Source organism: Mytilus edulis, chromosome 2, assembly GCF_963676685.1.
Source record: "Mytilus edulis chromosome 2, xbMytEdul2.2, whole genome shotgun sequence".
NCBI lineage: Eukaryota > Metazoa > Mollusca > Bivalvia > Mytilida > Mytilidae > Mytilus > Mytilus edulis.
Genome location: NC_092345.1, coordinates 87621678 through 87649116, shown reverse-complemented (window position 1 = coordinate 87649116; position 27439 = coordinate 87621678). Strand labels below are relative to the sequence as shown.

At 31.8% G+C, this 27439-nt stretch overlaps 1 protein-coding gene across 2 annotated transcripts; it reads right to left on the bottom strand.

The window, feature by feature from the left end:
• Positions 1–621: 621 nt before the first annotated feature.
• LOC139513300 (uncharacterized) lies at positions 622–27163 on the bottom strand. 2 transcript variants are annotated; one of them, XM_071301665.1, is made up of 11 exons: positions 26955–27163; positions 22938–23184; positions 19089–19124; positions 17967–18051; positions 17265–17330; positions 13494–13541; positions 9386–9424; positions 7821–7925; positions 6625–6717; positions 4515–4664; positions 622–1117 (listed from the first exon to the last, which is right to left on the bottom strand). In XM_071301665.1, exons 2-11 carry the CDS (start codon positions 23139–23141, stop codon positions 936–938), a joined length of 1008 nt encoding a protein of 335 aa, XP_071157766.1. In that variant the 5' UTR covers positions 23142–23184; positions 26955–27163; the 3' UTR covers positions 622–935. The 2 variants fall into 2 exon arrangements, with proteins under 2 accessions (XP_071157766.1, XP_071157767.1); XM_071301666.1 differs by having other exon boundaries at positions 27020–27163.
• Positions 27164–27439: the final 276 nt, after the last annotated feature.

Here is a 27439-nt window from a genome sequence, read left to right as displayed (position 1 = left end):
TTTGAATGGTTTTACATTAGTCATTTTGGGGGCCGTTTATAGCTTGCTGTTCGGTGTGTGCCAATGATCCGTGTTGACGAACGTATTTTGACCTATAATAGTTTGCTTTTACAAATTATGACTTGGATTGAGAGTTTTCTCATTGGCACTTATACCACATCTTCTTATTGAATGAGTACGAAAAACATAGATTCCTCACATATGAATATATATTTGGTGTTTGGTAGGTATTTTTGATCATAGTGATCGCACCTGTAAGAGTCGGTAATGAAGTACATTTATTACAGCGACATGTATAAATGAAATACATAACCAGAACTGTGTATAAATTTAGCGAAAAATCCCATGAATCTGACCAAAGAAACAATGTTTTTAACATTTAATAATAAATTACTTTTAAGTTGACAAAGAGCTGAAATTTCTAACTCGAGTACATTCCCAGAAAAGAGGACTTATCGTTTCTTTGGTTTCATTACAGAACCTATATAAATTGGTTTCTTTTAACCCAGAGTTTTGTCATAATGCATAAGTATCGTAAAATCTTTTAACTAGTACATACTGAATGTGTTGAATTTAGTACAACAAAAGTAAACATATAACTGATACAAAACTTGTATTGCACTTTTGGCGGAATAGGAAACTAAATGGAAAGTTAAACACGTTTTTCTGTAAATTTTCGTCCAGTTATAACAAGTAATTCCAAATGTAATTAGGACAGGATTTCCTCTGAGTTTATGTCAGTATGTATTGTTAGCGTTTGTTATCATAATGGAATTAATATATATAAGAATCGTCTATACATAATGTATGATATTCAATTCAAATATGATCTCAAGACAAACATATAAAATTCATTATTTCACGGGAAAAAAACATTAATGCATGTTATTGCTCACCTCAGTTAAAAAAATACATTCAAATATAGTAAAGTTGTTTTAAAGAACATAACTGTTACAAAACTCAATAAACACAGATAAAATGATCAATTCAAAACATAATAGAAAAGATTTTCCACCATTCTTATTTGGTAATACTATTTGTTCCTTTGTTGATAAAAAGACATATTTCATTATTTCCGTGTTGTTAGAGCTGCAGTTTTCAATTGATTCGTCTACTTCTAAAATATATTGTTTTTTATTAGTTTAAATAATAAAAAATGTATTATAGATTTCATAAAGATAAATTGACCAAGATTAATTTACTAGATATATATGAATTCACGATACCAAAAATGTCTTGCAGCCTGCTTAACTGCTTCATAACAAATATGTACAATTCACAATTTGAAAAAAACTTGCTTCTAAAATGTATTAAAATGTTTGCTCAGGCACCGTCATTAGGAGTGTTTACTTTAAAAATATATATATAGTTTATATATAAGTATTAATGGTATCTGAATACAATTGATATGTGGTTTTCAATTTACACTGTTTTGATTGTACTGTGAATATTATTTGTCATTTCAAGAAATTGACTGAAACAAGATAAGACATATCTTTTAAATCTGTATCATCAATAGGCATACATTAGAGAAGCTATTGAGAAGTGAATATGAACAAACTTTGAAAACATTTATAAAAGGTATGTTCCCTAAGTAAGACAGGGCTATGAATCAATCAAATTAAGGTCATCACTCAAGAAATTTTACGGTCGCCATCATGAGCTGATTGGCCATTATGACAAAAGTGAGTCAAAAATAATATCTGATATTCTTTCTCAGTCATAATAACCTTCCATCATTACCGAACTGAACAAAGAAATAACACGACGGGTGCCGTATACGGTGCAGGAAATACCTACCCTTCCGGAGCACCTGATATCACTCCCGATTTTTAGTAGAGTTCATGTTGTTTCTTATTTATTATTTGTAACTGTTGATGTAAATGTCTTTTGGTTTTATTTTTTAGTTTACTCCTTGGTTGTGATTGTTATTGTCTTCGAAAACTCTACAGTAGTAGATTCAACCAGTTAATATGGTTTAATTTGGTAAAAGCTTAGTTGAGGCATAGACTATCTTAGATATATAATTCATCGGGTAATTGTTTTCTATTGAATGAATGCTATTATCATGTTTAAAAAAGTAATATAACAAACATATCGAACCCAAAACGGAAAGACACTTGGAAAAATCAAGTGCTGAAAAACATAAAATGAATAGAAAACAACTGTCATATTCCTTACCTGGGTTTAAGATGATTTGATTTTGCCTTTTTAGACTAAATAATAAGCTTCTTTTACTTTTAAACATTCAACTTAGATTGTTATATTACACCAAGTTTTAAATAGACCTTTTCAACATCTCTCAACACCGACTAATGACACCTACAGTTTACAGGTAAAATGGATGGGTCGTCTCAAAGACAAAAACCATCATAATTATCATTACGTAACATATTGGATTGGCGGTTTTATACTGTTTAAGAATATATATCAACCAAATAAATAAATAAATATATGTATGGTGGCAGGATGCGGCCATTTATTTCGCGTTTTCGCGTTTTCGTGACTTCTCCTTTCACTTTGCAAACGCGAAATTGGAAATTCGAGAAATCGAGAAAGCAAAATCGAGAAATTGAGAAATCGGGAAATCGAGAAATAGAGAAATAGGGAAATCGCGAAATTGGGAAATAGATACGACCGGGAAATCGAGAAATCGAGAAATCAAGAAAGCAAAAACGCCAAAACACGAAAGAGAAAACACGAAAATGCGAAAACGCGAAATGAATTCTCGATTTCGGTGTTGTTGCTTTCTCTATTTCTCGATTTCCCAATTTCTTGATTTCTTGATGTCTCGATTTCCCGATTTCTCAATTTCTCGATTTCGCTTTCTCGATTTCTGGATTTCTCCGAAAACACGAAAAGGGGAAACGTCCGCATCCGGCCACAATATATATGTCTCTGTCATATAATATCTATATTTTGTATGTATTTTCACGACATTTCATGTTGAATTGATTAAACAAATATTCCTATCATTCTGAATCCTAACCCATTTTCTCTTGACTTTCGTGATTGTGTGCGTCTTTCACCAAATATTTGCCGCATGCCAATAACGATTTAATTTGTTGGTGTAAGAGCTTTTATGATTTTTTTTCAAAATTTATAAAAAAAAGAATACTGGACCGTCCGTCCGTATCACACTTGTGAATACGACCAACTTGGTGTTTTCCACCGATCTTCGCCTTAGTTGATGTACATAATTATTCAATTTCTGGAGGGATAATTTCTATTGATTTTTTAAGTCGAAGGAAAATATCACATCGTTTTTTTTTGTTTTTTTTTTTATCAACGACGGTCTTTTCCGCTTCAAGATATCTTGTTCGACTTAAAGTTTTTCTTTGATGAATTTTGAAAAAATATATAATTGACCCCTCGTTTCAATGTTACAACATTTAAGCAGTGATTGGTGAATACAGAATTCAAGTGGAACACCAAATTGGTGAATTGAAATGATACAAAGTATTGAGTACATTATGGAGACATCCAAGGCCAAAACTAACAGACATGTGCCGCCCTTGTCAACCGATATAATTATTGTTTAATTAAATATCAACTACAATAAAACATGATTTGTTCTTTTCATTTTCCAATTTCAACCAGGACAGCTAGAAGCTAAACGTCTAAAAGATGAAATGTGACTTAAAGTCCATCATTTTCTTTATAATAATTTTTAAAAAATCATGTCATTTGTACTCTGTAGGAAAGTTTTATCATTGTCAATGAAAGCAATAAAATCAATAATGATCTCAATTTTTTTTTTGAGTTTTGAGACGACCCTTCACATTTTACCTGTCGTAGTCGTTCTCAACAGTAGGTGTCGAGAGATGTTGAAAAGGTCTAATAGTAGTACAAATTTATCACATACAATGAGTCTATAGATGTTTACCTGAAGAGTAAATAAATTTGATTATAAAGAATAAAATGATTTATTTGGATGAAAAAAAATAGCAGAAAACCTTCATCGGCGTTTTTGAAGCAACCATTCAAATGCGGGTACCAACTGGTAAAGACGATTTCAAACAGCAATACTTTAGAAAAAAATCATTTGCATTACGAAATCATATCAGAATTGCGATTGATTTTATCATAACATCATATAGCACCATGCATCAAAAGCCTCTGTTGGTAAAAAAAGTGGTAATTAACCGGAATTTAAACCAAATTATACATATATTAATTCACAGGGTAATGTTGTCATTTTAATGTTATATTTAACTTTGCCTTAAAAGAGGGAAGATTGGCTATCCACAAAACCATGTTCAACCCACCATTTTTCTTTAAAATATCCTGTACCAAGTCAGAAAAATGGCCGTTGTTATATTATAGTTCGTTTCTGTGTGTGTAACGTTTTAGTGCTGTATTTCTGTTGTGTCGTAGTTCTCCTATTATTTATATTTGATGTGTTTCCCTCAGTTTCAGTTTGTAGCCCGGATTTGGTTTTTTTTCTCAATCGATTGATTAATTTCGAACAGCGGTATACTACTGTTGCCTTTATTTTAAACTATTCTACTTACTTTTTGATATTGTACACTTTAGTTTTATATCCTGAATATTTATAAAACATGTTTCATTTCTGCTTTTCTTACAGTGCTCTAATTCTGTTGTCTCATGATCTATTTTGCATATACGATACGGTATATTTTCACAATATGTGCCATCATATCCTGAAGTGAAATTATTTTGTTTAAACTACTTGAGCTTCTTGTATATTAATACAGGATGAAAATATGTGTCAGTTTTGCTCACCTGCTAAAACACCAGTTTTCTAGTTAGTTCTTTTATAAGCACATACATAAGTACTCCTATGTGTTGGTATTATTTTCAATTTACAAAATAACATTTATTAGTTTTGAAATAAACAGCAAAACCTGAAAGAGCAAGAGGCTGTCAGAGAAACAGCAAACCGGATTTTCCTGCAGAGGTCAAACCCTGAACAGTTGAGCAAGTATAGACACAACATTGTTTTAAAGCTCTCAATATGAAATGTGATTGAATATTTGATAGAGCAAGGGTTTGTCTGTCCGTCCGTCGCAACATGTCGGACATCAATTCAAAATTAATTTCAAAGTCGAAATCGTCATTATTGAACTCGACCTCCATTTTTTTGTCAGTAACAACATATTTGAATTTTAAAAGCTTTGGTTAAACGGTAAAATCCGGTTAAAAATTTCAGAGGTAAAGACTCCAAACCGCATTGTCAATTTTTCAAAGTAGATAGTTCTTGTTATGCTGATCCTTTTAGTTGATCACACTTTCAACCTAGCTGCTAAAATTTTCAACATAACGGCAAACAATTAGTTAGGAATTCGTATCATGGGCAGTTACTTCAAAACAGGTTGACAAGATTTCAAATATTTTCAGGTCTCTCAGATCTTGCGTTGGTCATCTTTACACACACACTTTGTACCCAGGTCCTATATGTTTCACAATGTTTCATCGAGTAAAATGATTCGCCAAGCACAGCATGATGCAACCGCAGAGGTCGAACCCTGAACTGTGTGTGCAAGTTTGGACACAATATTCAAGCTTGACACCGTCTGAATTTGGATTGTGATCAAATATTTGACATAATACAGGTTTCTGATTATGAAAAGAAAGGAGAGTAAACTCATTTGTGAAATGTATTTAGTAAGTTAAAACGAATTGCAGTTTACTAGTTTTAACTAGATGCTATGTAAAAGAATGGCTGCAGTACTTTTGCAACAATTGACATTTTATTGTAACTCATTTGAACCAAATTTTATTTTTTAATTGCATAATTATTTATTAGGGCTCTCCAAATGCTTTTAAAACTGCTACATACTTTTAAATCCTCTTTGGTGTAATATCGCAATACAAAGATGGTTTTCGACACACACGCAGTTCTTTGTTTTCTTTTAGAATAATTGATGGTTTGAAAGCAAGTGATTATTTGTCCGATACAGTAGTTACACTAAGTTATATCAGGGTTGTTTTTTTAGATGAAAGAACTATTAAAGAAAGATTATATTGTTGATATTCAAATGTTACTATTCTGCATGTAAACCTTCAAAGTGTAATTTTCAGGAACGCCTTTCGGTCGGCAGAGATCCCCTAACTGAAATACATCTCACAACATTACAATTTCACAACGAGAGGTAAGCTCTTGGACAGGTAATTGCCAATTGAAAAGAAATCGGTTTGAAAATCGGTTCTTTATAAAAATTATGGAGATGCAGTACAATTTCAATAGGATATTTTTCAACATCTTATAAACATCAAATATATCGGTGCATAGACATTAAAAAATGTTGTCACCTATGTGTGACATTTGAATGCATTATGGCAAACAATTCTTTTTGAAACAATGGTAAACTTCCCTTCATTTTCATAAATTGTTCTTCCTCTTTTTCATAATTTATGACTTCTAATATAACAGTAAGAAGATGTGGTATGATTGCCAATGAGATTAACTCTGATGTGAGACCAAATGACGCAGAAGTAAACAACGGTAGGTCATCGTAGATTTTATTCTTTCGAACTGCAGATATTTTGACATATTTATGATTTGCTGATCAAATTAACGTTTTCCAGTAATTATAGAATAGACATTAAACGCTACATGCTGGTCGGATACAATATTATATATTATAGTTCTTGAAATACCTTCTGGGCATTTGCAATAAAGGCCTTCTCCCGTCCGATCACAGATACATGTTCCATTTTGCATACATGGACAATTATCTTTGCACCATGAACCTGGCAAATTATATAAGTTAGATTAGGTTTATAAACTATAGAACTTCTTAAATACTAATTACAAATATAAAAAAAGAGATTATTTTTTTCGAAACCGTACGATCAGACTATTTAACTTCATACGTATGTTATATAAGAATTAATTGTACGCATTAACATGATTCGCCCACATCATATTAGATTTCACCCGAAGACAGTAAATCATAATGTTGTCAAAAAATATGCTATAACTCTGATCATGTCCATGGAATCAACGTAATTCAGTGCAAGATATCGTTAACTTAAATAACTATTAATCAATTTTACACATTTTAACATGCTTTGGAAAATTTTGCATTGTCGGACATCCTTAACCTACTTATTTACATCATTGCTGAGCTTCCAGTAGAATGTTAAGTTTGTGTTAGGAATGTCCTTTTAATTTTTAAAATTACTTGAAAATTTACCAAAATCATATAAAGAAATATTTATTCCTGTTTTAAATCAATATTTGTTTGTCTGAAACTTGTAATTCATAAAGTAGAGCTGATATCAATCGCTCTTCATAGCTTTTCAAAGTCTTACATGTGTTCCCATTTTACGAGTAAACACCTTTGTAAATTAATGTTAATTGTGTCGCAAAAATGACCAGACAAATTCTTGTTTGGATTAAAATATAGAAAACTTGCAATCTTTGTTCACATAAATCAATCTATGATGAGATTATCTACATCAATTTTTATTAACAGGATATAAACCCAGGTAGAGAATGATACTGTGTTCAGTTAAGCAATTGACATGATACAGTTAAGTGTCTTGACAATTGTCATGGTTTATACTATATATATCGATTTTGTCAGGTTCGGATCTTAATTGATACATTTTTGTCCGCTTGTTTATATATGATTATAGCTATTAGTATATGTCAGCTTGTCTTTCTTTTAAAAAATTGTCATGCTTGTTGATTGATTAAATCCCGAATACAATGTTTAAACTAGGAACATTTAAATAAAGTTTGTAACTGACGGACGCAGAACGAAGGTCGCAAATTGCTAGCAAAATCACACCTGTCCTGTTATAGCTAAAACAAACCATGATATGTATAAGTGTTTCTGATAACTTACATCTCTGTTTCCTTGGTGCATCCTGGTTGTTGCACTGTTGACCAATGTCACAAAAACAGAAATTTGGCAAAAGTTTTCCGTTACAATCACTGCACTCATGGTGTGCTAAAATATGAATAGTAATAAGTTTATTGATAAGGTTTTATTTCATTCATATTTTTATACGATACGATAGGTATCGTATAAAAATATGATTGAAATAAAAATATGATTGAATCATATAATGTCAAAGATATCAATAGATTTTAGTGATATACACTGTCCTTAATTCTATAAAAAAATATTGTTTCGGCTATTCTTTCTTGTTTGTACACCTTGTTCTAAGACTTGGTCGGATGTTTGTATGTTCAGATCCCCTTTAAATGAAAACACTGCTGCTCAGGATTCATGTTATCTGGTTTTCATTATTTTTGGTGGGTTTTTTTAACTCCACAACTGCCTTATGATGACGATAATCTATCATTCGACATATAACATGAAGCAAATTTTCTATACTATGACGAAATTTGACTATACAAATATGTCAATCTGCTATATCACTAAGATCAATCTGTATACTATCAAGACGATTTGATATAATAGAGAGTTAACTTTTCATACAATTCTGTCATTTTACTTTGTCATAAACATGATAAAGATATTCTTATATTACGAGATCTTATGATATAGTAATCTGTTGGAATAACACAGTGAGGTGTAAGATAGTACGAAAAGGTGACTCCATAAGATAATATATCAAGATGTCTTTTAAGTAGACGACTTTGTCGTTGTCCGATAGTAATATGACAGAAAAGAATGAAAGAGTTGCTGTACGTTGTACGAGGTGATTGTATAGTTTATCAATTTATCATAATAAGATAGTTATAAGACATAATAGTATAGTGAGGTGACAAATAGTACGAAAAAATTGTTAAATGTTAAATGTTAAGATGGCTTTGTAGTGAAAATGTATCTTTATTATATAGCTATAAGATATCACCATCAAACATCAGCATGAAAAGACAACTCCGTGTTAAACAAATATTGGTATAGATATAAGTTAATCCTGGTACCTTTGATAACCATTATTCTCAATTTCATAATTGCATTGACAATTTGAATCATTATATATCTCAACCCTTAACATGATTTTGTTATCTTTATCATAAGGCAGCTGTGTGGTTCTATATAAAGTATTTTAGTTTCTATGATATGTCCTGTTATCACAATTACAATATTTATTGTATATCTTTGAGATGAAACTATGGTGTTAAAATCAAAGCATGATAACTAAAAAGGAATAGAAAAAGAAAAGTTAAATTCGAGCTAAAAACTGTGCTTAAATTTAATTTCTAGTTCAATGTTTCTCAACTTTCAGTCATAATTTTTACTTGAATAAATACTATTCAACCGGATATAATAAATCATTTTTTTGGTCAGCAATTATCTGTCCATCAAACATATCGTTTTCTAGTGACGGTAATGCCTTTAACCTACATTTTTAAATTAGAAAGAGAGAGAAAGAGAGAAATTGCTAACGGGCATGCAGAGAAATGATTTTGTCTAACAGCTGTTTATCTACTTACAGGCATCGGATGGGCATAGTTTACTCACAAATGGAGATCCTGAAAAGAGATTTTACAAGATTATAGAAATTTGATTATTAAGATAATTATGTAACTTCTCCTGTTTGATATTTTGATTCAGCTGGTTATTGGTTGTACTAATATCATATTTTTTACAGTTTTCTTTATCATAGCTGACATTTGTGTAATTTTGATGAGAACCTGTCTCCTTTGTTTATCACAACTTTTAGAACTGATAGTTTTAAGAATTACATAGGTATTCTAATTATAACTAATATCCAAGAGACAGGAATTGAACAAGTAGACATAAAAAAAAAACTGTGATGAAATTCAACGCCTTGTAAACAGTATAATACATAACATGTCCTAAATGCAGTATAAACAAAATACAAATTGTTGTCACAATGCAAACGAAGCTTTTTTAACATGATGAACTATTATAAAACAACTGATAAACTAAACACATGGTTACAAGCAGTAAAAACTGTCGTTATAACACTTTGTCGTTATAACACTTAATGAAAGATTAAATAATACAAGGGAAGAGATGAAACCAACCTACAACTTAATGTCACTCTTACTAAGACAATAGATGACATTAATATTGTCTAGTCATGTCCAGTCCATTCCAGTCCCGATAATACACAATGCATTCATAAACACTCAACTAACAGCGTTGTTTATATTTCTATTAAAGGCGCATTAGCTACCAGATATAAAACTAGAGGCTCTAAAGAGCCTCTATCGCTCACCTTGGTCTATGTGAATATTAAAGGAAGCAAATGGATTCATGACACAATTGTGTTTTGGTGATGGTGATGTGTTTGTACATCTTACTTTACTGAACATTCTTGCTGCTTAAAATTATCTCTATCTATAATGAACTTGGCCAATTAGTTTCAGTGAAAAATGTTAGTAAAAATTTACAAATTTTATGAAAATTGTTAAAAATTGACTATAAAGAACAATAACTCCTAAGGGGGTCAATTGACCATTTCGGTCATGTTGACTTATTTGTAAATCTTATATTGCTGAACATTATTGTTGTTTACAGTTTATATCTATCAATAATAATTTTCAAGATAATGACCAAAAACAGCAAAATTTCCTTAAAACTAACAATTCAAGGGTCAGCAACCCAACAACGGGTTGTCCGATTCATCAAAAATTTCAGAGCAGATAAATGTTGACCTGATAAACAATTTTACCCCATGTCAGATTTGCTCTAAATGCTTTGGGTTTTGAGTTATAAGCCAAAAACTGCATTTTACCCCATGTTCTATTTTTAGCCATGGCGGCCATCTTGGTTGGATGGCCGGGTCACTGGACACATTTTTTAAACTAATAACCCAAAAGATGATTGTGGCCAAGTTTGGATTAATTTGGCCAAGTAGTTTCAGAGGAGAAGATTTTTGTAAAAGATTACTAAGATTTACGAAAAATGGTTAAAAATTGACTATAAAGGGCAATAACTCCTAAAGGGGTCAACTGACCATTTCAGTAATGTTGACTTATTTGTAAATCTTACTTTGCTGAACATTATTGCTGTTTACTGTTTATCTCTATCTATAATAATATTCAAGATAATAACCAAAAACAGCAAAATTTCCTTAAAATTACTAATTCAGGGGCAGCAACCCAACAATGGGTTATCCGATTCATCTGAAAATTTCAGGGCAGATAGATCTTCACCTGTTTAACAATTCTACACTGTCACATTTGCTCTAAATGCTTTGGTTTTTGACTTATAAGCCAAAAACTGCATTTTACTCCTATGTTCTATTTTTAGCCATGGTGGCCATCTTGGATGGTTGGCCGGGTCACCGGACACATTTTTTAAACTAGATACCCAAATGATGATTGTGGCCAAGTTTGGTTCAATTTGGCCCAGTAGTTTCAGAGGAGAAGATTTTTGTAAAAGTTAACGACGACGACGACGGACGACGACGGACGACGGACAACGACGGACGACGGACGACGACGGACGACGGACGCCTAGTGATGAGAAAAGCTCACTTGGCCTTTTAGGCCAGTTGAGCTAAAAAAAGAAATATGAAATTTTGTTCAATCATTTAGATGTTATACCACCATGGTATAGTTCGTCGTATCCGGTTGCAAACTATAAATGACAAAAAAATATTCCGTTGAATTTGAATATCTTGTGTGTTTAAAAGTACCATTCTTTTGGTGTTTCGTGTTTCTATAAAAAGCTTGTAAATAGTAAAGAAAGGGGATGAAATTTGATTGGTTAACTTCCAGTGATTGTGATTATCTTGTATGCAATGAAATATTATGTGAAATTTCGACTGTGGTATTGGACAGGATAGAACTTTACTCATACGAATTATTTCTCTATTTGCAACAGAAATAAATTCTGCACATTTTTTTTTTAAAGTGCAAATTCAACAAAGACTAATACATTGTATGGGGGAAACCGTGGTGTTATTAAACTTTGATGAAAGTGAAATAGTGAAATAATAATTTAATATTCGCTTTTAGCAGCCAGTTTAGTTCAATTTTGTCAAAAAAAGCTAAGATATATCGCTGATGAATTGTTCAAATGAATAAGACAATCCCATTGGATCCGTATTTATGTGACCTTAAATTTAATTTATTAGCATGTAGTAGTCGTGTTCAGTCATTAAAAGTAAACTAAATTCAAAATTGAAGGTAAAACAAAGATGAATCATTTCGTTAAACATTTTAGTCAAAACGGTGAACATAAATTTGACAGCTAATGCTCCTTTAATCGTTTTCAAAGTAAACATCGCCATTAAATCTTACACTGCTACTGTTTTCCTTAGAATTGACAATGATATCGTTCAGGACAGTATGTGTTTGTTGCATTATCAAAGTAAAAATGAGACTCATAAGAAATTATATACCAAACTATACATAAAGGTAATGATATCATTTTCTTTACAAAGTCATAAATTACAAAATAAATTCGAGGATAAGGAAGGGTAAATGTAAACATCCGTGATTTATTTTTTGTAAGACATTTAAATAAGTATAATTCTGTTTCTTTATCGTGATACTTATAGTGCCTAACAAGATTTTGTGAGGTAGACGAAATTGACTTTAAAACGATCGTATTGACTTTTGATGTGCAGAAATAGGCAGATCGGACATATTTTGACTTTAGTTACTTACTTCTTAAGTTTGGGATTAATTGTAATCAACATATTCTAATGAGACTGAAAAATGCTTCTTTTATTATGATAAATAATAATTTTACCTGCCGTAGTCGTGCGTAAAATATATTTCGGTATTTCTCTTACGAAAATGACTTGTTTAATGGAACAAAACGTATTATTTGTCTATTGTTATTTACTCTTCACAATAGGCTTTTAAAAAATAACCTTTCAACTGTATATTCCGAAAATTTTGCGAAAATCGAATAAGTGGCAATTCTTACCTTTCATACCTTAACTTTCATTGATAAAACATAATATTGACTCGTCCAGTGTCCAGTTTGAAGGTCATTTTAGTTACCGTACACATTCATGCACGTTCTAATTAATCAATAGTCATGTATGAAAAGCATAAACAAGTTTGAAGGTAAACTAATAACAACTTAATCCAATCAAATTGCCTACGATTCAATAACAATGACCAGTCCACATCATAAAAATGTATAGGGGTAAACTGGGTAGGGAGAAAATGTCAGATATATTAAGTTCATTATTTTGCAATAACGAGTAAAAATGTGTTAACCAATAGATTTGCTATAATTTCATAAACATGTCGTTATGTATTGGTATAGTTTTTGGATCTTTCATTAGCGTATTTAAGGCTGTAGAAAGTTTGGCCTTCAAAAGTCAGCATAATAATTGACTTTATAAAGAAAATTCGCCTTTTTAAAACATTGAATGTTTCACAAATAATACGCGACAACAAAGCAAAATCATTTCTTAAAACACTGCAAAAAAAATAATTCTAATTGATGCAGTGGTATTGTCATAAATTGCACTGGAGTGAACAGTGGTACATCAAACGTCGAATTCCCTCACACAATGTTATCACACACTATAGTATGCCATTGAAATATTTATGTTATAGACGTCCATTGATATTACTATACTTTTTCACACGCACTTCCACTTACCTGGTTTACATCTCTCTTTCAGTGGATTTGATTCCCTAGTATAGGACTCTGTTAAGATATAAAATGTTATACATTTGTATTAGATCCGACAAATTCCTTCGTTATAAATTGTTTTCTCAATTGAATTTGAGATTTTTCATGTCGGGTCTTTTACAGCCGACTATATGTTATTGGGGTTTTCTCATTTGATGGTCGTACGATTGTCTATAATTGCTTACATCCACTTCATTTTTACTTTGGCGAATAGTTGTCTAGTTGGCAATCATACCAGATCGCCTTATTTTCATAATGACATTGCATATAAAACTATATATGAAATGGTCAGATTTCGCATGTTTGTTTAGCGTACATTTTTTCAATTAAACACAAAATATTTCAGTAATATTACATTTATTGAAATGCAAAAACAAATCGCTCTCCGTATTCGATCAAAATACAGGTTTTAAAGGAAACGAGAAGTACACTTTACGTAATATTATCCCATTTTATGTTTTTCCTTTGACGACTTTGATTTATTTGCGATTATAAACAAACAATGCATACGTCATGTACAGGTGAATTAACTTCGATGTCATTTGGTCTCGGATAGAAAGTTGTCCAGTCGGCAATTATACCACATTTTCTGTTTTTTTTTTAAATGCATGACAATCAAGCAAAATTTATAAATAATCTGGTTATCTTCCATGTGGTAAAAAAACTCATTTTTTGTTTGTTTTATCTACATTTAATTTCAATCTCTCGAGCTTTCACAATATTTATGAAAAAGTATCTATATATTTTAGACTGTCTAGCGACTTAATTATCAAAACAGTGTTTATGTTCCGGACCATATGAGTATATTGACCATACGCGTATGGTCATGACCATATGGGTATTTACTCATATGGTCCGACCATACGCGTATGGTCGGGGTAGTTAACACTCTGTTACAGTTTCCTTTTTCAAAATACTTCTAAACTCTTCATAACTCGTTCAATAAAAAGACGCTATCATATAGGTAATTTTATTATTATATTATAATAAAAAGATTAGCTAAATAAAAATTACATGTTTCATATAGTAAATTTTGTTATTACGAGTGAATGACAATATGTCGACTTAAAAAACTAAATTCAAAAAAATTCTTAATGAACTGTTACACAAGAAGTCACTGGAAAGTAACATAGTTTATTTTAATTGTCTTGTGAATATGGTGTATTGCCGTCATGTTACGATATTTGAGATCTTGAGCTTCTTAATAACACCGTAGACATATCGGAATGGCCAAATACCTCGGTATCACTCTACGCAGCTACAAAAAGAATAGCTTTTCACTCGCAAACAAAAGGTGTAAATGAACTAGAGGCTCTCAAGAGCCTGTATCGCTCACCTGATTCTACTTGGGTTTTTAAAATCATATGAAAAAATATAAAATTTGGCTAAAAGTGACAACACAACCTCATTGATAAGGAAAGGAACATGTTTAATTTCATTCAAAAGTCCCCCACTGGCGGCCACTTGGTCAGCACCACATTAGGAACATTCATGCCATGTTTGATTTTATTCCATTCAGTGGTTCTCTAAAAGAAGTCATTTGTATGCATTTCCCATAGGGTCCTATGTTAAACTAAGTCCCCCGCTGGCGGCCATCTTGGATGATGGATTGGCTACAAAGTAACAACACTTGGTCAGCACTCCATAAGGAACATTCATGCTATGTTTGGTTTCATTCCATTTAGTGGTTCTCTAGAAGAAGTCATTTGTATGCATTTCCCATAGGGTCCTATGTTAAACTAAGTCCCCCGCTGGCGGCCATCTTGGATGATGGATCGGCTACAAAGTAACAACACTTGGTCAGCACTCCATAAGGAACATTCATGCTATGTTTGGTTTCATTACATTTAGTGGTTCTCTAGAAGAAGTCATTTGTATGCATTTCCCATAGGGTCCTATGTTAAACTAAGTCCCCCGCTGGCGGCCATCTTGGATGATGGATCGGCTACAAAGTAACAACACTTGGTCAGCACCCCATAAGGAACATTCATGCTATGTTTGTTTTTATTTCATTCAGTGGTTCTCTAAAAGAAGTCATTTGTATGCATTTCCCATAGGGTCCTATGTTAAACTAAGTTCCCGGCTGGCGGCCATCTTGGATGATGGATCGGCAACAAAGTAACAACACTTGGTCAGCACCTCATAAGGAACATTCATGCCATGTTTGGTTTCATTCCATTCAGTGGTTCTCTAGAGGAAGTCATTTGTATGCATTTCCCATAGGGTCCTATGTTAAACTAAGTCCCCCGCTGGCGGCCATCTTGGATGATGGATCGGCAACAAAGTAACAACACTTGGTCAGCACCTCATAAGGAACATTCATGCCATGTTTGGTTTCATTCAATTCAGTGGTTCTCTAAAAGAAGTCATTTGTATGCATTTCCCATAGGGTCCTATGTTAAACTAAGTCCCCGGCTAGCAGCCATCTTGGATGATGGATCGGCAACAAAGTAACAACACTTGGTCAGTACCTCATAAGGAACATTCATGCCATGTTTGGTTTCATTCCATTCAGTGGTTCTCTAAAAGAAGTCATTTGTATGCATTTCCCATAGGGTCCTATGTTAAACTAAGTCCCCCGCTGGCGGCCATCTTGGATGATGGATCGGCTACAAAGTAACAACACTTGGTCAGCACCTCATAAGGAACATTCATGCCATGTTTGGTTCCATTCCATTCAGTGGTTCTCTAGAAGAAGTTCAAAATGTAAATTGTTAACGACGACGACGACGACGGACGACGACGGACGACGACGGACGACGGACGACGGACGCCAAGTGGTGAGAAAAGCTCACTTGGCCCTTCGGGCCAGGTGAGCTAAAAAGGATCGTGCACAACCAAGACTTGCAAATGCAAAAAAGCTATCATACTGTGTGGAAGTAAATGTCATCCCAAGCCTACATGCAAGAATGTAATTAGCGATGAAAACTAACTATGGCATCAATATTTAATTTTTACGTAGCATTTGAATTATAAAAATAACACATTGTCATATTATTTTTAAATTTTTTTATATTATTGAAACTTTTATAATGTAATTTAAAAAAAAATATACCTATATGGTCCGGCCCGTTAATAACCAAACGAGTATTATACTCATATGGTCCGACCATATGAGTATACGCATATGGTCAGGACCATACGCGTATGGTCCAAATACTCATATGGTCCGGAACACATATATATTTCAGACCGTCTAGCGACATAGTTATCAAAACAGTGTCTATATATTTTAGACCGTCTAGCGACATAGTTATCCAAACGGTTTCTGAACATTGAATAAATGTCATTCGTAAACTTATAGATAAGAAAAATCAAGAAACCAAAAATAAGATATACAGCCCCACACGACAACCACTAGCTGAGTTATAGGCTCCTGATATAAGACAGGCACACAACGTAGCAGAATGTGGTAGTGTTAAACATTTTTGCTGGCGTCCTACGATCCCATGAACCTTGGACAGTGGTATAAAAGCACGACATAAAAACAAACAAGTAATCACTTGAAAAAGGCTTAACTCATTAGAACGGTACAAAGCACAAAAACACTAAAGACAAATAGTAGAGATCTGGGAGTACTTGCAGATACTGAAAGCTTGTATAATGCCAACTAACATAAATTCCTTTAATTAAGAATAGAATATCAAAAGTGTTTTAAAAGACGTCATGTATTTTTAGGTGTTTATGTTTACAGAAGAACAACCAATAGATAATATAAATATTCGTTAGACAACATACCTGCCTTTTCATGGTAAAGACACACCGACTCTTTGTGTATGTTTAAATACTGATGGCCTTTTTGTGCTGTCGTTGAAAAAAGAAACACATCATGTGACAAACAGTACTTTTGATAAATTTTGTAGCCGATATACATGACAACGTCTTAAGAATATACCAGACATCATATATCTGTTAAGGATGGAAACCAGCAGTTACTATGGAAAAATGATTGAAGTTAAAACATTACAAAGAAGTATACATTAAATAGATTTCTATTCAAATAGTAACTTTTTCTATGAATCAGGATGCTAGAGCATTAATCCATTGTAAACAAGGAAACAAAAACGGTAGATAATAGAAGTGAAAATTAAATTTTATTTTTGTTTTAAAAGTATTTAAATGTGTGTCTCCAAAAAATACAAAGCCCTGACTTAAATCGTCATGGTAACAAATGAAGATGTAGAACTATATACAAAAAAAATGTTTGTATAGCTGTATAATTTTAAATCTTAAAGATTTAACTTTTTCAGAGGTCATGGGCCACTCACAAATTTATTGTAACAGTAAAGTCCTTTGAACCTTAAACCTGTATGTTAGTATGAGACAGTGAGTGGTCGGGATTATAAATCTTTATAAGAATACTTATTCCCTTTAAAACCGAAGTAAGCATGTAGTAACTTTGAAGAAAAAATCAATCACTTTGATTATTGTTAAACATACCTGCAGATACGCTATGAACATTGTCCTTTTTTCTTGACTTGATCACACAAATTACTATGCTTAAAACAACAACAATTACAGCAGCCTGTATGTAAACAAATTGTTTTTTTCTCAAATGGTTCTTGATTACAAAATATTTTGATATAAAAATTAGAAAGAAAGTTTTATAATTGATACTAGATCTAGTGATACTCGTTTATTTCATTATTATAATAAAAATTATTGTTGATGATTGCAGTTACAGTTTGATCAAATTTGAATAAAATTGTAGCTTCGCATGACACAATCTATGTAGTACTCTCAATGGCTTTTTTTTCAGACGGCCGAATAGATTGATGGACGTACGAACATCCCATATTTTGCTCTGGATACGGAAAAAGTGCGCAACTGTAAAAAAAAATTAAGACATGGCTGGACTAAGGTTATAAAATTTATATGTACTTTTGTTTCAAAATATTTAAATTTAAGTAAACTTTCAATGTAAAATATCGACAAATTTAATCCTTACCCATATTAAAATGAACATGGAGTATGACATGAATGAATTATTTCTTAAATGATAAACCTGGTCCCGTTTTACGGCCTATAACGTGATGGCATTCCGCTTATTTTGAGGTTTTGTGGTATTTTTTCACCTAGAACGCCACTTCGAATGATAATTACCGTTCAACGAAGATGGTAACCGATTATTATTGTATATCATTGAAACGAAAATTAAAGTATCAACATATATATCTTTTTAAGAAAAGTTTATGGATTTGAAATTGTGTGTGCTTTCTATTCAAATGTTCACCTGTTTTAAAAGAATTCAGTCAATAATAATTCAGAAAATAAGAGATAAATGCATTTAATTTTTTTCGATTTTCAATTACAGGTCAATGTTAAAGGCATAATTTTACTAAAATCTGTAACATTGCCCATTTGACATAAAATGCTTCAACTGTATATTTTAATTTTACATTTCAAATTAAAAGTTAGTTTATGAACATTTTTTTTTCTTCTTCGTCTTTTTAAAAAGAAAATATTTGATGCATCACTGATGAGTCTTTGTAGACGAAACGTGCGTCTGGCGCAAATCAAATATTTCATTCCTGGTATCCTAATAGGTTTATTTATACTTACAATAACACAAATTTTCAACTTTGATGGCAGCGTGCACTGTGAATGAAACAAAATATTATTATTAAAATCAAACGAGAAAATATTATTAGTTACACAGTGTTCAATACGTGAGGCGAAGCCAAACCCGATATATATTTTATTGACCCGATAAATTCCGTATTAGGACAATTGAACACTGTGTAACGATTTTATCCTGATTTTGTTATATTACATATCATTATTTTCAAATTCAATATTACTAGGACAATATCAACCAAATATATTTAAGATATTTAATCTCGAACTGTGAAAAAGTAAGAATATAAGGACTATAAAGCAACTCAAATTTCATTTTTTTTACTAAGGGAGATAATTCCAATTGACGTAATGAAAAAATGTACTGAAAGTTATTAGGAAATATCAGCCATTCAAATTGCGAGAAATTACTCTAAATCAGGATAATTTGATTTATAGTTTTTTATGTGAATATTTACATTCTTATAGGAATCAAAGAAAACATTATATATAAATAGGGAACACGTAGCAGACATTAACCAAATGCGTATTTTTGTTTACCTTTAAAGAAATAATCAACTGATTAATGGCTACCGCCAAATCTTGGATTCTTTTTCAGACTGTTCTTTAATATATCGTAGTTACTATTTACATTGATGTTTAGTTAACTCACCTTTCTGTCACATTAAAAATGAAATCTCATATTTAAGAAGAAATCACTCGCCAAAAGTAACGTACACGTAATATGATTGTTGAAAGTGGATTGAACTTTCGTATGAAACGATATATATAAGGTCTTTAGTTATGTGTATTGTTGGTAGCTGTCAGTCTGGTTCTTTATGAGTAAAACTTCTTATTACAAATGCATTATTATATAGTACAAAAAATAGTTTAACAAATGTGAAACAATTCACAAACAAGCGACTGAAATGACTCGTACATTTTCCGGGCCTGAAACATAATTTTTCTGGAAAACCCTTCACGAGGTGTCCACATGCCCAACATTTTGGATAGTCAAAAACATAAAATGTTTGAGAACATAGAAACCAAGATTAGAACAACAGAAACCGTTAAGGGGGTGGGCCTTGGTTACTAAACACAAAATGTTCCTCTTCCTTTTTTTCCCTATATTCACGCAATTTAAAGGATAGGGGTTCATCCATCATCTACCAAATTATTGTTAAAATTTACTGTTACATTTATAATTGTAAGAGTATATTGAGTATTACCAGTGTTTTGGCGGTACCTTAAAAACGACCAAAAATAGGAGAATGCATATATATTATTTGTTTTCGCACATATACTCAATAAGAATATCACTAACTGCTAATATACGTAGTAGTAACATATTTCAAAGTGAATCCGAAATGTCATGGTATTCATTGCAGTAGTATATGCCTCTTATTAAAAGGAATAGCGGAGCATCTGCGATATGATTCTGTTATTGTTAAATCATAAAGATAATAGCAAGAATATGTAAATAAAAATTCGACAAATTAGATGAAATACTAAAGAAATTACTATTTTTTAAAACACATAAAAGGGGGCCTTCGCCCCAAAAAATATAGAGCCTTTTTCTAATCTGTTTTGTTCCTGATAACATTTTAACAACCTTCCAAGGTTATATAAAATTGTTTTCAAGAGTCATTAAAAAATTCCTCAGAACACAGGTTTTTTTCGGAGCATTTCGTGCACTTATACTATGTTTTACCTTTTCAGCTTTCGATTTCTTTAATCTTAAGAAATAATGTAATTCCTATATTGAGTGCTTAGTGGAGCCAAACTTGTCTAATTTTCTTAAATGCTTCTGCATATTTTACTTATAAACAGATGTAACAAACAGAATTTCTTGGTCATTGTTTCAATTACTGCGATATTTCAAAAAAGCAAAATATACCAAAGGGGTATTCAAACTCATAAGTCGAAAAGAATCTTGCAATACTATGGCAAGAAAATTAAAACAATCAAAAGAAAAATAACCGTATAAGAAAAACACAAAATAAAACTAACAAATTAATTGCGAGTACTCTGTTCTTGGCGTATTTTTTTTAAGGGAAAGATAAATACCATGTCACATCTGGTCCCTGTTTTTTATTCTTGTTTTTCAGCTTTGTATCGATTAGATGAGTTGAGCCACTTTCACCTGATGTTTAAAGTGTGTTCATAATTCTGTTGTACTGTTACACCACTGTGACGTCCCAGGTAAGGGGAGGGTAGGGCACTGGCTATAATATGTTGAACCCCACCATATTCTGTATGAGCCTGTCCAAATTAAGTTGGGAGCCTGTAATACAGTGGTTTCCGTTTGTTGTGGTAAATCTTATCTGTATTTGTTCATTGTTGATTTACATAAATCAGGCCGTTAGTGATCTTGTTTGAATTGTTTTACATTTGTCATTTCGGGGCCTTGTATAGCTGAGTATAAAATTGAGAATGGAAATGGGGAATGTGTCAAAGAGACAACAACCCGACCATATAATAGACAACAGCAGAAGGTCATTGGTATTGGTATTGCTCACTGCTGCATGCCCTACGGTGACGTATAGTTGTTACCTTCTATATGTCGTCTGGTCTCTGGCAAAGAGTTGTCTCATTGGCATTATACTACATCGTATTATTTTTTTTTATCGAATGAAAATGTAAGATTTGACTCGCATATATCATTAAGATCATGAAATAAAACATTCGGTTTACCGCAATTCTGTGATTAATTTTACATTTTCAATGCTCTTCAACTTTGTACTTGTTTGGCTTTATAGATATTTTGATATGTGCATCACTGATGAGTCTTATGTAGACGAAATGCGCGTCTGGCGTACTAAATTATAATCCTGGTACCTTTGATAGCTATTTACAGCCCAATGTATAAATGAGTTCTATATACCTACAGGTTGAATGTTATCCTTGGAAAATGACAGAAATATCGTTTGATGGTGCTGGGGTTTGTTTTTTTTTTGGGGGGGAATTGTGTTTGGTTGGGGTTTTTTTTGGGTTTTTTCTTTGCTTTGTGTGTTTGAATATAAAGTATAAAGATATAAAGGGGCCTCTAAGATTTTAAACTAAAATTGAGTATGGAAACTAGGAATGTATCAAAAATACAACAACCCGATCAAAGAGCAGAAAACAGCCGAAGTCCACATATTAGCCTACAACACAGCGAGAAAATCTCAAACCCGGAGGTGGGCATCAGCTGGCCCCTAAACATAAATGTATACTAGTTCAGTTGAAATGGACGTCATACTAAACTCCGAAAATTAAATAAAGCTTTTGACTAGTTTGTGATATTGAAAACCTTGGTCTAATATTTTTTTCAGTTATACAGAGATTTCTTTCGTTAAAACCAAATACGTTGTTACATACATGAGTAATTAGAACAAATTGAGATAAATAAACACCATAGGATGGTTAAATAGGTAATCAACAATAGGAAATTAAAAATCACCTCTTTAATATACAATTTGGTATTTAGCTTCTCGTTTCTGATATCGATATCAAGATCCACAAAAGAGCAGTGTGTTGGTATGAGGTTTATTTAAAGTAAGTTCAGCAGGACAAATCTAGTTAGTGTACATACTAAAGTAGTCATTATTCATAGCCAATATATCAGCCAAATATCTAAAAGTGTTATTCCATTTTTGTATCAGATGTTGTTTAGATGGGTCTTTGTTGATTTTAGTCATAAATTGTAACTCATAACAATACAGAAACAGGTCCGCTGTAAGCGGTGTACAGTTATTCCCCATGGGAATTCAGTTTTCTTGATGATATATATACGGAATTTCCATAGCAAACAAAAACTTATCATGTAAAATTGAATTACTGCAATGGTAGTTGTTTTTAAAAAATACGTCCTACCGTTCTTTTCGTTTTCTTTGCATCGTTTCTAGTTTCATTAGATTCGGTAATAGGGTCAAAAACATCATCATCATTCATCACAGTTTCCTCTGCACCATTGTTGTCCTGACCATTTTCACTACTTGCATCACATATCTTTTCTCTATACTCATCTTCATCGTTGACACTGATATAACTTTTTAAGGATGGTCGTTGTCGTGCCATTTATTTGCACTATGACCTTCAGCATATTTTAATAGAATATTACCTGGAAACATATCATATATTGTCTTTACCTCAGGTTTTATTACATATTTTCAGATGTCAATTATAATAGGGTTGGATGTTTTAACTGTTAGGGGACGACCAATTGATATTTGGTTTTTGTTCCATAAAAAATGTCAAAATACATTCTCAGCTTTAACTAGGTAAGTCTAGACCACTATAAAAGTTAGTTATATCAATATATGATATCTTTGAAATGTAAAATAATTAACAAACAGAGCACAAAATATACTGTAAATTCATTATTTTTCGGTTGTACTTTTATTTTTATAATCGTTTACAAAGTTTTTTTCATGTAGTGCATATAAATAAAGTAACTATCAGACTGTACAAATTAAATGCATGTGAGGTCGAAGTAAATCTGTACTTATAAACTATTATACTCTGTGTATTGATTTAAACTAGTTACATATATAATTTTACAATGCGATTTACATTGTTACAAATAATAGAAAAAGTACAGACGAGACAACATTAAGGATTGAATTATTTGATAATATCTCTTAACAAATTCAAATACAGTCTGTTCAACAAAGGCTGAATTTCACAAACTAACAGATGTAAGTCTAATCGCTTAAGATCTACAAAGGTACTTAGTTAAAAAAATAACATGATAATTGGACCGATATTTGATTCTAATAAAACAAACACAAAATAATCATTGAACAAAGGTTTCTTTTAAATAGATCATTTGATATTTTATACTTCAATGATTTTAGCATACCTTTTTAAAATTATGACAATAATAAAAACTTGACTTGTTCAAATAATTTTCGGTCTTTTAAATATTCTTGATATTGAAACACAAAATATGAAAAATAGAAATAACTTTATGATTTGAATATTAAATGTATACACTGAATACACAGGACGATTTTTTATAAACATGAATTGAAATAACCAAAATATGTCTACAGGTATATTTCATGAACGTTTGCGTCAGTATATGATGTTAACACTTCCCAATACGCTGATCAAACCAATCCTGTTAGTGTAGCATTTTCATGCTGAAAATCTCGATACAGAAAAGTGTTCAAGTTGCCAAAGATGTTACTCAAGTAAAATACTCCCTAAACCATTCCAATGCCTCCGCCAAATCTGTCAACATTTGCATTTGCAACAAACTTTCAATTCAACATGTGTACACAGAGTGTGGCTATATATGTCGATACATCATGATTTTTAAGAGATAAATTGGTTCTGCATATTTGGACACAAATTTCTAGTTTATTAGTCAAAGGCTACAGTATTTACTTATTATTTTAGTCCGATATCAGTAATGAATGTTTTCAGACAAATTGTCGTAGGAATTCATGTCCCTAATTTTCCTCGTCCTTTATCATACTAGAAAAATTCTTTGTACTGAATGTTTAAAAGAGGGGCGAAAGATACCAGAGGGACAGTCAAAATCATAGATCGAAAATAAATTGGCAACGCCATGGCTAAAAAAGTAAAAGACAAACAGACACATAATAGTACACAAGACATAGAAAACTAAAGACTAAGCAACACGAACCACTAAAAACTGGGGTTATTCTCATGTGCTCCGGAAGGGTAAGCAGATATTGATCCACATGTGGCACCGTCGTGTTACTCATTATATTACAAACCCGATAAATAGTCTAATACGGTAGGTCACATTCGTGAGAAGGGAAAGGGATTGTAGTTACCGACTTAAGGAACATATCCGATATCATCTGTGAAACAGTTATTCCATAACGGTCATTCAACTCTTGATGGCGTCCGTAAAATTTATGAGGGGATGATTTCAACTTCACCATTTGGAACTCTTGGTTCAATAGCTTCCTTGTGGGCAGCAACCCTCTATCAAGGAAATCATGATAGGACATACAAGCCCGGTAATATCATTTGAATTGGAAGATTATATACTCCGTATGCAGGCGTATGTTGTTCCAATATTTTTTCAACAGTTAATATACATTAATCTGTCATATAAGAAATATGAGGATATTTTTAAACATTACATTAGACATGTTTACTCGTAGAACGATGTCCAAGACTCTTATCATAAAAAAAAACATGTTATGATTTCTTATCATTCTCTGGAACGTTGAATTTATTTAAATGAATGCCATATTGAAAACTCGCACATATATTAGTAGGAAATCAGATTTTAATTATTCTTATATTTTGTATTTTTACAATTATGTCGTGTTGGTACAAATCTTAAAAGGTCCTTTGAAAAAGTGCCTGACATATTTGATTAGCATAGAAAGTTTATCCTGGGACCTACTTTTCTGTTGCAAATTCATCTCACAAGAAAACTTTCGTAATAGATGCGACGACTTAAAAACAAACAAAAACTAGAACAATAAGCCGAAAAAAAGTGAAAACTTTACAAAGATACTCCTCTGCTTTGATTTACATACTTTCTTAGCGCTACAATATATTAAAATGGTCATAGTCCCAATAACTCTCGTAAAATGTTTAATCAAAATGGCGGTGCTTGAGTAGTATGGTCTACTCATATGATATAAAAAAAATATCCTATCATGTATGGGAAATTTCGGGGCAAACGCTCCCATTCGAGTTGTGCCACTGTTTCAAACTACAAATGCAGATAACATGACCAGTCACTATTAGAAGAAGTTAATCCTCTCAAAAATTGTCAAACGTTAATGGCGGTATATGACGTATATATATTCTTCTTCACATAATGACAATTAAATCTGACTTGGCCATGGTTTTGGTATGAAAGCTTTTGGCAATATGGTCTCAGGGAAGATAAATTCACTAGATGTCATTGAGGAACAATTGGCAAAAAATGTCGAAGTCCGAAAAAACCAACTCAAATGGATGGCAACGCATAAATATTTCGGACAAACAGTCTCAGATGTGTAGTGTCCACACACTGTTACGTTTGGACCGACGTAGAATATTTACATGCAAGTGCAGCGGGTGATAACATACTTGTAATTTAAATGGTGCTCTTTTCAATAAAAAGAATTACACCTATAGTATTCCTAATAATTAATAATGAATGTATTTTCAATAAAAAGTTGAGGGTGCTTTCGATCTTGAACACATATAAAATTCATTATTAAATTTTGCAAAAATTCTGCCATCAACGTCAATTTTCTGAGGGACATAAAATGTTTTTTTTTTATATATTTTAAAATTTCAAATAACGACTATAGAAATCAAGTTTTTTAAATTTCATTTGGTAGTAAATATAAAATTAAATTGGCATATGATCAAAATTGCATGAAACATATTCGAAATTTCGACCCCTAGGTAGCCCAATCAGTTATAAAAAGCATGTATTTGGTTATAATCACTAGAAAAATTAAATATGGTAGGTCTACCAATTTTATCAACCCTTTCTTTGTTCCAAAGCATTGTATTACTATGGTAGAATAAGATTATGCGTTTGAATACTCGAGGAAAAGGGCTTTTATAAATTGTATTAATGCACTAGAAAAAAAATAATGTACTTGAAAGTAACAGAGTGGCATTTTCCTAAAGGTTTTATTAAAGACTTTTCTCCTTAACGAGCAACGTTAATTTAGGTAGTTGTATTATATTATTTGGATATGTTGTACCATTAAATCTGTGTGAATGTCCTTGACCATTTAAAAAAAAATAAAAGAATAAAATCTGCATTTAAACAAAATTAAACTGAAAAAAGAAGCAGTATCAACAGTTTTATGTTTTTGTAACTTTAATTCGATGCAAAAATATGTTCAAATGTAAAATATTTGTTAATTGTAGTCATATTTTTACACAGCTTACCTGTATATATAGATATCCGATTGCTACTGAAGGAACAATGTATCTAGGTCATAACTGTTGTTTACCTGCATATCTCTTCCACGAAAACCTATCCCAAATATATATTCTAATGTGTGTGTCTGTTATTCTTGGAATACCATTCTTTCTTTAATAATGCATGAACTATGTATGAACTTTATCTTATTAAAAAATACAATATCCTAGATAAAAATGGCCGTACAAAGAATATGCATTAAACGAATATAAATTTGGAACATATTTTTGTCGGTAGGCACTTAATGTTAACCATCGAGGGACGTTAACTACCGAGGGTAGTAATGAATATTCATCTTTACCGGATGATTGACAGCGATGTAAATAAAAACATGAGAGTGATTACCGTGTGTCAACGTCATATCAAATTAATTCAATTTAATTGTTAGAAATACTGTTTTCTGCTGAAAATTAAAAAATAAATAAAATTGAATGGAATGGAATGGAATTGA